The following is an 11,214-nucleotide window of genomic DNA, read 5'->3' as shown; positions in this document are numbered from 1 at the left end:
GATTAATCTAAATATGTGTCTACAATGCACAGAAATGAGTTTTATTTATGACCAAAGAGGGACTTTTTTTCTTAACTCTGATCTTAAGAAATCCATTAATGGATGAGTTCAAACATGGGTCTTGAAGATACAAGGACAGTCCAATTTTAATAAACACACTCAACAGTTGCAGGATGTGATCACGTAATACCCCAGAGGAAGGACAGAAGCTGCTCTCGCCGCTAAACAAAGGACTGGCTTTGATTATTACGTCTAATTAGTAATTACGAGCGGCTCGAACATACCGACCTTATTTATGTAAACAGGGAACATGAAGTACATAGATTGAAATGCATCTGTGGTCTCCGCTCACGGGCGCGTTAGCAGCAGAGCGATGTCGTGTTGTCTAACGAACACCAGGGCCGACGGAGGAGCGCTCGGCCGAGTTAATACGTTGTTTAGCTTTGTTTTTTCACTGTAGCTGCTTTTAGCTTGAGCAAACAGCAGTAAATAGTTTTCTAGTCCTGCGTGATCGCACATACAGAGGTAGTTTTATTTACCCTGCACCATAAATTTAAATACAGAGAGTTCATCTGAGATGGTTTTCGATGTGACGAATTTAAAGATTTGTTTTTATTAAATTATCTTATAGAATGTTTTGTTGTTCAGCTTCAGTTGAAGTGTAAATAGAAAAGCTCCTGAATAATAGATGGCTCTGACGTGCAGCTTTATGGGTTTGGCAGGAGCAGGAAATACTAAGACATACATTCACTGACAGATTAAGAGCGAATATAATTGGAGCGGTGTATTAAGGCGCGCTCGTTGTGGATGACGTCGTCACCCCCTGGTGGGCGACTTTAAACCTGCAGCTGTAAACAGGATTTATTGAGGCGCTCCTCTGCTTCCTGACTGTCATGAATTATGCAACGGAGCGACTACGCTCTCTGCATACTAACAACTCCTTCATCCAGGCTCGCTTTTATGATGACTGAATAGCGTTTTGATGTTTTGTTTGTTTGAGGCAAATTTCAGTTTTAACAAAGCTCAGAGACGCATTCGGAACATCCCCCCAGTGAACCGACGCGATTACACATTTACAAAGTTTTTTAATTGGGCCAACTCAAAGCAGCAAAAGTGTTTATTTATTTATTTATTTATTGTTTATTTTTGAGGAGGAAGAGGAGGAGGAGGAGCAGAGGTGGTGTAGTTCAAAGTAAGAGTTTGCAGTCAGATGACATCTTTGGTGGAGGTTTACTACGCTGTTCAAAAAAAGAGGAAAAAAAGAAAAAAAAATCAGTAAAACAGCTGTAAGGGTGCCATTAAAATACGTTTTTAAAAAAAGAACAAAACTATAAAAATAACTGCAAAATAATTACATATTTTGTAAGTTTACATACAATAAAATATTCTATTTTTTAAGGCCACACACTGTAAAAAGAAAAGTTTGTAATAAAATTTTTTTTTTAATTAATTTGTTTTACTAGATATTGTCAGTAAGTCAATAAGGTAGGGAATGTATATGTATATATATAGATATAGATATTAAAATAACAGTTAAAAATTTTAAGCAATTTGTTTTATCCTTAATATTTAATTTAATTTTTTTTAATAATGGTAAATGTTTTTTGGGTTTTTTTTTTTTGCTGATTTAAATACAGTAGGAATCGTCACACAGAGTAAAAAAAACATACAGATTTTTAATATTAATATTTTTTCTGTGACTTTATTAGTTATTATATGTATTTTGAAAAATCTTGGAAAATATGTAAAAAAAAAAAAAAATTTCTCATTCAATTCAAGGACTGTTTAAAAAAAAAAACATTTTTTTTTCCCTTTTTTTTTGAACAATTACTACTGAAGCTTGAACACAGCAGCCATGTTCACCAGTAGGGACCAAAACATTTCAACATTCAAAAATACTTTTTCACAATGAATAGAGTCAAACAGGTGAATCCATTGCTAAACGCTGCCCACACACTATGTGGACTCCTGAATGCTTCACGTACCTGAGCTCACTGAACTTCTCATTCTCAATTCAGGGGCATTAATCTGGTGCTATTAGAGCATCCACTCCTCCAGGAAGGCTTTCCTCAAGCTGCAGGGAGTTGGTCAGAAACATTCAGCAGTGATGCTGGTGTTCAAGATGAGGTCGATGTCAGAGAAGTATGAGGTCAAGGTCTCTCGTAAACAATAAAGCATCTGTCCTACATTATTGTTGTCGTGCGGGACGTACCTGTCCAACCTGAACGACACGTTTTGTCACCGTGTGGCACAAACACTCCTCCTTCAAAGCTGCCAAGACATTTGCAACCCAGATTCAGCAGCAGCCTCTCATCCAGTAAACAGAAATGTCTTCTGTTGTCACGGTTGTCAAAGTCTGCCCCTCAGTGGACACACAGCAGAAGGCATGCAAGCTTCTCTCTGATACTGACTTCTCTTCACATGTTCAGTTTGAGTTCATTTATGCTGATGGATCATGTGTAAATGTGCGATTTCCTCTACTGATTAATCATCTAATTATCTTATGATCAATGGTTATTTATTTGTTCTATAAAATCTCTGCCACAGTCTCCTAAACTAAAGGTACTGTCTCCTGATTGCTTGTGAAAAAGCAAGCGAACCGGCAAAAAGGAGCTGAAACGTGACCGAAAACAACAAAAGACCATTTTGATTATCAAAACAGCTGAAATAACTTTACTTTTTAATACCATCTGCCTCACTTACGTTCATCAGCCAGAGTACAGTAACAGGATTACATACAAACTTAAACCCCTCACTCTCCTCTGCTTCACTCACTCCTGGCAGGGATCCTGTGGCTCCTGTTGGGCTTTCAGTTCTGCCGGCGCCCTTGAGGGCCAGCTGGCCAAGACCACAGGTCAGCTCACGGATCTCAGTCCTCAGAACCTGGTGGACTGCGTCAAAGAGAACGACGGCTGCGGAGGCGGGTACATGACCAACGCCTTCAAGTACGTGCAGGAGAACGGAGGCATCGACTCCGAGGCGGCCTACCCCTACGTCGGACAGGTAAGACACCTGCAACCCAACTGAGAACTCCTTACCGATCGTTTCCCGTCAATGGGCCACATTTAACACACTTTCCGTCACTGGTATTAAAGCATGACGAATCACGGGACTGTGGTAAACCGTCCACAGGAACTGAGGTTTATGTGCTGAACACATACATTGCTGGTGTGACATCCTGTTCTGTGGCCGCGTTTAGAACCAGTCTCACGGTCGACCTAAACGTCACCAGGATGTTCACCATTAATACACGAGGAATGCAAGGTGGTGCCAAAGTTTAAGATTAATGGTAGCAACTGGATTTACTTGAGTTCCTTGAGGATGTTCCACCTCTCATCCAAGAGGCTTCATCAGTTCTGACGGACTCATTGGGAGTTCCAGGTACTTGTATCCTCAACCTTTCAGTTGGGGGTTGAAAGGTGGTGAAAGCTCTTCAAGGAACTCAAGCAAGTCCAGTTGCTACGATTGATCTACGAGAAGAACCACGACCTGGATGACTGAGAATCTTCACAGACACATTAAATTATTGATTGTTAATGACTTGATATATGTGAAGACTCCACGTCCAACTCCATCTTCACAAACCTTCAGGGAATCCACTTTTCCATCGTCTACCTGAGACAATACCAATCAAACTTAAGTTATCTCTATTTTTCAGTTTGATTGATTTTATCTCAAGCAAACAACAAGAAAAATACGTTTTCTGACAAAATGAACTCTTCATATGTCAGATAGAAGTATATTTATTAATAACTGTATGTCCTACATATATTTCTAATGTTAAAGTTATATAGGAGCTCTTATAATTATATTGCATTTCTGTTTTGGAGCATGCCCTGACCCCTTTGACCCTTAGAGTCACACCTCATGTCTAAAGCTCATTCATGAACACATCACACCGCATTCGTTTTGATCTCCAAAAGACATCTAAGCAAAAAAAATTACAGATTGTTCAGTTTGGAACCAGCAGTATTTTAAAAACCAACATCGTGACAATCTTCCAGCGATCAGTGGTTAACTGTCGACACAGAGCGAAACCAGAGCGGTTGAAGTTTCCTTATTTTGCTGCCAGAGCTCTTGACACATTCTCGTGTTGCGACAAACGCACACGAACGGGAAAAAAAATAAATAAATAAATACCAGTGATGCCACTCTGACTTCAAACCCGCAGCAAGTATTTGGCAGAGCTGATTGGAAGTGATTCAGCAGAAGCGATGAGCGAGAAACTCCCACAAAGCAAACACAGTTTCCACTTCAGTCGTTTTTAAATGCGAGAAGGAAGTACATCTGCTGGGGTAATGATTAAAAGCAGAAGCGTCCTCGGCGTCTGGATAAAGGGGGTCAGTCATGTTATGAAAAATGAAACACGTGACAGTAAATTCGCAATGTGTATGAAACATCCTAAACTTTCAGATCATCGCGGGTATTTTGTGTGCAGTTTACGTACATTTCCAAGAATACCACTGTTGGATTTGAGGATTCAGCGTTTTCTCCCCGTTTGCCTGATCTGCAGGACGAGCAGTGTCGCTACAACTCGACGGGCATGGCAGCCCAGTGCAAAGGCTACCAGGAGGTCCCGGAAGGGGACGAGCACGCGCTGGCTGTGGCGCTCTTTAAAGTGGGTCCGGTGTCCGTGGGCATCGACGCCACGCAGACCACCTTCCAGTTCTACCACCGAGGTCAGTGAAGCGCTGACAAAGACACCGACTGGTCTCCCTGTTGGGATGTGTGTCATTTCAGGCCATGTGAAGATAAAAATGTTGCTGTGGTGTTATTTGAGGGAACGTTGTGCGTTGTGCAGCTGCTTCAGTTACTGCTGAGCTGCAACCTTCTCAGTACAGGAAGACAAATTCAAATGGTTCTCTTAGACAAGCTTCTTACACATTTTCTGTCCCCTGGAGGAGATTTTCAGTCAAAATAGCTCACAAATGCGATATTTTATGACTCTAAAATGTTGAATATTCAACTTTACAGTCTATCATTTTGAAGTCTAACACATAGGGGACATTTTAAACACTGCTTCCAGTATTTTTAAAACTTATGTTGAATTTGGGGCTGCAAGGTGGGTGGGTGGTTAGCACTGTTGCCTCACAGCTAGAAGGTCGCCAGTTCGCGTCCTGGTGAGGACACTTGTAATCTTTCTGTGTGGAGTCTCCATGTTCTCCCCGTGCAGCGTGGGTTCTCTCCGGCTTCCTTCCACCAGGTCCAGAAACATGTTGAGGTTAATTGGTGATTCTAAATTGTCCGTAGGTGTGAATGTGAGTGTGGGATTAAGGTGTAGAGATAATGGATGGATGAAATTTGGTATGAAAAATGGTACCCCAGTTTTCATCCACAACAGGAGAACAAATGTAATAGTGAACATCATCTAAGCCAAGTTTTAGGTCTCAGCGAGATGATTTTCAACCTAAACATTGAAGGAGCTCCACACTTTGGTTCACTTTGGGCTCACAGCTTGCTTCCCCCTCTGCCATGTGCCCAGGTGTTTACTACGACAGCAACTGTAACAAAGACGACATCAATCACGCCGTGCTGGCCGTGGGCTACGGAGTGAACACCAAGGGGAAGAAGTACTGGATTGTCAAGAACAGGTGGGACACATCACCTGTCTGAACGGCACCAGGTGGCTCATAGGGCCGCCGAAATGAAATGACAGTTGTTTGTTGGTGCTGCGTTTGTTTGATGCCTTCTGTCAGCCGCGATCGTCGGTGACGAAGCTGAAAGGCTGTTTGACTCCTGGCGACGCTCAACACCTCTCATGTGTTTCTATCTCTGTCGCCGTCCTTTGTCTTTCCCCTGACAGCTGGAGCGAGAGCTGGGGCAACAAGGGCTACATCCTAATGGCACGTAACCGTGGCAACCTCTGCGGCATCGCCAACCTCGCCAGCTACCCCATCATGTGAAGACGCGAGCGAGGAACACGAGGGAGGATGACGGGGCTTTGCTTAGACTACTACACTCATAACAAATATACTTGGGAATGTCGGTAGAGTTCGTTTCAACATGTCAGGAGCCACTACAACAAACATGACTTTGTTTACACAGATTTTTAAAACAGCAAATATGAGTTTTAATCATGAAACAACAGAAATTAAAATTTTGGAATTCCAGTGAGGAAAAGGGTTAAAAAAAAATGTCGTGGAGTCTTGGAGTCCAACGTTGAGGACGTTTGGTTATCTTGAGCTATATGAAGCACTTTGAAGCCCTCAAGTCTTTTGCAGTTTATCTCCAAAGCAGCAGACCTCCACTGATCCACAAATAAACGTGTCCAGTTTCAGTAGCTTCAGGGCACAGTGCTGGTGGAGTCATCCTAACCTGCAACCTGGGTTAGTTTTACGCCAGAAGTCAAATCTACAAACACTCTAAACAACACATTTTGTAGTCAATGATAGTCTCCACCCCCTAGTTTTAATTATTTTTGTATGAAAACGAACACATAGGAAACATTGCTGGGCAATGGGAGCTCCTCCTTTCCTGTTGACGGAGAGTCGGTTCTTATAAATCTTTTTTTTTTTTCCCTTGATCACGTGGACTGCTGTTGTTCTGTTCAGCACTTTTAATTCAATTGTAAACTGATGTTTTCTATGAAATTGAATAAAGGTTTCATTTTGAAGGTAACCTGTCGTGGAATTTTTAATGCCCAACCAAGGAAACAGTAAAAACTACGATAAAGATCATCAAACTACCATCACCTACAATATTGTACTAAAGTAATTCTCACTTGATCTTAAGTGGATGGATAAAAGTCTGATAGATGCTTGAATTGACAACTTAACAACCCAATGATGCATCTTCACACCATGATCTAACACACACACATACACACACACCAACTGGCTTAACATCTGTAAAAATGTACAAGAGCTGCAGCTGACTCAGTAAATAATTAACTTTGATATAGTGGCAGTGAAATACTGAAAACATGAAAGTTTTAACTATCGCTGTAATAAATGCAGGCTTCATTAGTTTTTTCCATTCTGCTAAGAAACTCAATGAAAAATTCATTTTCTCAAACGCCTTATTTCATTCAGTTTAGTCTTCGTCCTTTTTAAAAATCATTGTTACCCGCAGGCTTTGTACTTATTTAGTGATACAAAGACATTTTTAAGTATCAGGCAGCCATGTTTGTTGTTGAAACACCTCTAAAAGTACAGCAGAAATCCGTACGTTTTCACTACATTGTCATTTTAAATACCTACAGTTAACAGCAGAAGTCTTCGTTTTGGGAAAAGATTCCTATTAGTGCTCTTGTCGGGGTGGCTGTGGCTCAGGTGGTAGAGCGGGTTGTCCACTAATTGCAAGGTCGGCGGTTCAATCCCTCATCCTCGTCCACATGTCAAAGTGTCCATTGGGCAGGACACTGAACCCTTAGTTGTTCCCAGTGGCAGGCGAGTAGCGTTGGTGTGTGAATGTGGAGTTCCAGACACTTATATCCTCAAGGAGCCATGAACACCTGAGTTTCTGTATCTGGATCTCCCAACTCGTCAGTCAGAACTGCTGAAGCCTCTTGGACAGAGCTGGAACGTCTTCAAGGAACTCAAACAAGTCCAGTTGCTACGATTAATCTACCAGAACAACCATGACCTGGATGACTGAGGATCTTCATAGACCTCATGTGGATGTTACTTTGACCACCCACCTAAACATTGTTGCAGACCAAGCACCCCCCAACACCTTCAAAGTACTCATGATAGACTTAAAGAACCCAGCAAAGCACCCAAGACATTGAGTCAAACTTAGAGCACCCCAGATCTCAATCTGGTCAAGCATGCACCAAGCTCAATCCACAAAGGCTTCACCCAACAATCCAAGTGACGCTAATGCCAAAATCCCAGAACACACCAGAGGTCCCAAGTCCATATACCAGTATACCCAGTCATGACATATTTACCTAGAATAGTCAGCTGACTACAGGAAGAGATGGATGCCTCTGATGTTTAGGCCCTGAGCACCATGTCTACAGAAGCAAGGGTCTCTCTCAGCAGACAGAATCCCAAAAACGCCCCTGAGACAGTCCAGCACATACCAGCAGGAGGCACGTTGGGATAGCGTACACCAAACAGCACAACCAAGTAACTGGTACAGTGTACAAGAACATTTGACCAGACTAGAAGTCCCCAGTTTTCCATAGAATACAACTAAATGTGGTCGAGAACAACGGAGCTAAGATTCTCAGCAGGTGCTGGCTAGCCAACCAGACCTAGTGGGGGTAGACGAGAAGCAGAGGAGGACAGTTTGGTAGATGTAGCAATCCCAGCTGATGGTAACAGCAGGAAGAAAGACCCTTAAAAGATGTACCAGGGGTTGATAGAACAACTGGAACAGATGTGGAAGGTGACAGTCATGGTGGTCCCAGTGGTAACAGAAGCATTAGGGCAACCCCCAAACTGAGAGAGATGGCTCCACCACGTCCACGTCTGAGGCTTCTGTCAACTAAGAACTAAGACTGTCTGTCTCCCAGACCTCTGGTAGAGCACCCAAGCTTGAAGAAGACACAGATCGCCCCCACCAAGTTCTAACAAAGTGTAATATTTTCCTAAACCTAACCAAGCAGGTTTTTTTTTTTTCATATGTTACGGCCCCAGAGCCTCTGTCTTCTCTTTGTCACTCTTCTCTTGCAGGTTTCTGGCTGGGCGGAGCCTCCAATCTTCTAACCTGGTACACCTGGCCAGTCTCCCTGAGTATATAAGCCAGACCTCACTCTCTTCTCCCACACCCAGCAGACCATGCTCTTGCATTTGTGTCTCTTTGGTTTGTTTTGCACTGACAGCATGCACCACACATTGACCGCTGCATTCATTAACCCTCGCACACCACTGACACTCACAATCACACCTCATGATCCTACTTTGTTTTAATAAATAGCGCTACGTTGTAGTAGAACTCATCTGTGTGTCTTCTCCTTTGTTGCGGCCTAAGAGCCAGTCGTAACACCTAAACCTACGAAACTTAATTCCAAGACTTTACTCTGATCAGCATTAAAACCACATTTACTTTCTTATATTCATACTAAACCAAGTTTTATTATAGAAGTCAGATTAGACTGATCAGATTATGTTCCACCTCACTAGTGTGGGACAGTCCTCCTCCCCTGAACTTCCAGCTCGCATGAATAAAAAGTCCAGTTTGCTGTGGGGGGATCTCTGACCTTTGCATGCTCATGAGCCCATTTACAAATGCTCCAATAAAATCCCAGAAAGACAACGCTGAGTTGCATTATTTGTCCACAGATGTCCACCGCAAGGCCTATTTAGTAAATTTGGAAAGTTAGCAGACGATTGCAAATGTTCCAGTGCACTGAAAATTAATTTTCTTTTTAGAACCATAACTGGGATTGTAAAATGTGAGTTATTGATTCCCTAACTGTCGGGATGTACAGCAGTATGTGTATTTTGTATGATGCTAGTCTTTTAAAAGCAAGTGGCGTGATTTAAAACATACAACTTCCATGTTGAGGGCTTTTATTCTGCTATCAGTGATGTATTCTTCTACGTCCAGCAGTAGGCTGCCAGAACACACGGTGACCTCCTAACCTTTCAACCAGAACTCTTACCAGGTCAAATATTCATCTTGACCTACACTTCCACAAAGCAACTGACCGGATTTCCAAGACTTGCGCAGCGCTCCCCATTTCAGCGACCTCCCTGACCTTTCCTATTCCACCGCCATCAAAACCACAGTGTTGAGTTCTACGCAATAAATACCACAATCTAATGAATAGATTGCCACAATATTCATTTCCCCCAGAGAAGAAAAAGGAGTGTTTTCCTTTTTTTTTCTTTTTCTTTTTGTTTGACAGCCTCGGGGCAAATCAGGGGAAGCCATCTTTGTACAGGGATAGTCCAATAGTCTGTCTGACTGCCATGAAAAATACAGTTGGGAGCATCTGCTGAACATGACTCTTCTCCTTTTCACCTGCATTGTGAGGAGTGATTCATAACATAGCCTCCAGAGCAGGGGTCTGGAGGTAGAGTCTGGGTTTCAGGTAGTCCAAAAAAAAGGACAACTGATCCAATCTTCTCAATCTTTATTAATAACAACTCAGAACATGAACGGTTCTTCAGAAGATCGGCTCCTCTTACCAGAGACCTGGCAGCGCTTCTTCTGACTCAGCTGAGCCACATCTGGCTTGAGGGAGGAAACAACTGAGACCCTCAGTTTGGCCTGAAGATGCTCATCAGTAAGTTTGGACCTGAGGTTTGACTTATTAGAGTTCATGGTGGAGAAGAGCTTTTCACACAGATAGAAATAAACAAACAAAACATGCATTTGCTCTGGGTGACAGGATATATGTTCCCTCCACTCTGTGACTCTCCTGAATCACGTTTCAAGTGTTGCTAATTTGCATTGCTGTCACGAGCCTGAGCTATGGTAGCCCACAAGGGATAAAACATATAAAACGCCCAGGATAACGACTCCCGTCATGTCAAGTAGGAGGCCACAAAATATCGTCCGGCGGGCCTCAATTGGCCCACGATCCGCGAGTTTGAGACACCTGCTCTAGAGCAGTGGTTCTCAAACCCCTATGGGGGTCCCAAGATCATTTCAGGGGGTCGCCAGATCATTGTAAATAAAAAATAAAGCCTACATTTATCACATAAATGTGTATTAGGGCTGTCAAAATTAAAAGTGTATACTTCCTCCCACTCCTTTTATGGACTTGTTAATATTATGATTTGATTAAACAACATTATGATTCTATTTTGCTCTTTTAAAAATATTTTCTTTTGTTTTTATATATTTTTGTCCCTTTCATTTGTTCAAAATAAATTACATTTATTTAAAAAAAAAATTAACAAGAGATTAATCTGTGGAGTTAACACATTAAATTTTAACCCAATAATGCCTGAACAACAAAGTTATTACTCATCAGATATTACAATTTCAAACTGGGGGGTCATGAACTCAAACTTATGTTATCTTGAGGGTCGTGGTTCAAAAAGTTTGATAACCCACTGGTGTAGAGGATGTTAGTGGGACATTGTCAAGACATATTTGTGTTGTTTTTTAAATGCTAAATAAGATAACTTGCTCATGTCATATTTTCCAGTTATGAAGCTTTCAGCTTATTGAAAACAGACTCATAATGAACCTTTCTTTCTTTCTTTCTTCCTATATTTAACTTCTCCTCTCTTGCATTGTTTTTTGGTGTAATTACCAAACCAGTGGACGAGCTGCAGCTTTCTGTTTCACAAGAGGAAGAAGTGCGACAGA

General features: G+C 42.0%; 1 protein-coding gene across 1 annotated transcript in view; it reads left to right on the top strand.

Annotated features, from left to right (window-relative positions):
• ctsk (cathepsin K) overlaps positions 1-6,614 on the top strand; it is a 22,144-nt gene extending 15,530 nt beyond the window's left edge. Inside the window, exons 5-8 of the mRNA XM_008288957.1 lie at positions 2,785-3,003; positions 4,514-4,679; positions 5,483-5,591; positions 5,804-6,614. Of these exons, the coding sequence (XP_008287179.1) occupies positions 2,785-3,003; positions 4,514-4,679; positions 5,483-5,591; positions 5,804-5,903 (594 nt within the window). The 3' untranslated portion in view covers positions 5,904-6,614. The remainder of the gene's footprint in view (positions 1-2,784; positions 3,004-4,513; positions 4,680-5,482; positions 5,592-5,803) is intronic.
• Positions 6,615-11,214: the final 4,600 nt, after the last annotated feature.

Source organism: Stegastes partitus, unplaced genomic scaffold, assembly GCF_000690725.1.
Source record: "Stegastes partitus isolate 25-593 unplaced genomic scaffold, Stegastes_partitus-1.0.2 Scaffold585, whole genome shotgun sequence".
Classification (NCBI taxonomy): domain Eukaryota; kingdom Metazoa; phylum Chordata; class Actinopteri; family Pomacentridae; genus Stegastes; species Stegastes partitus.
This window is presented reverse-complemented; position numbering and strand designations above follow the sequence as displayed.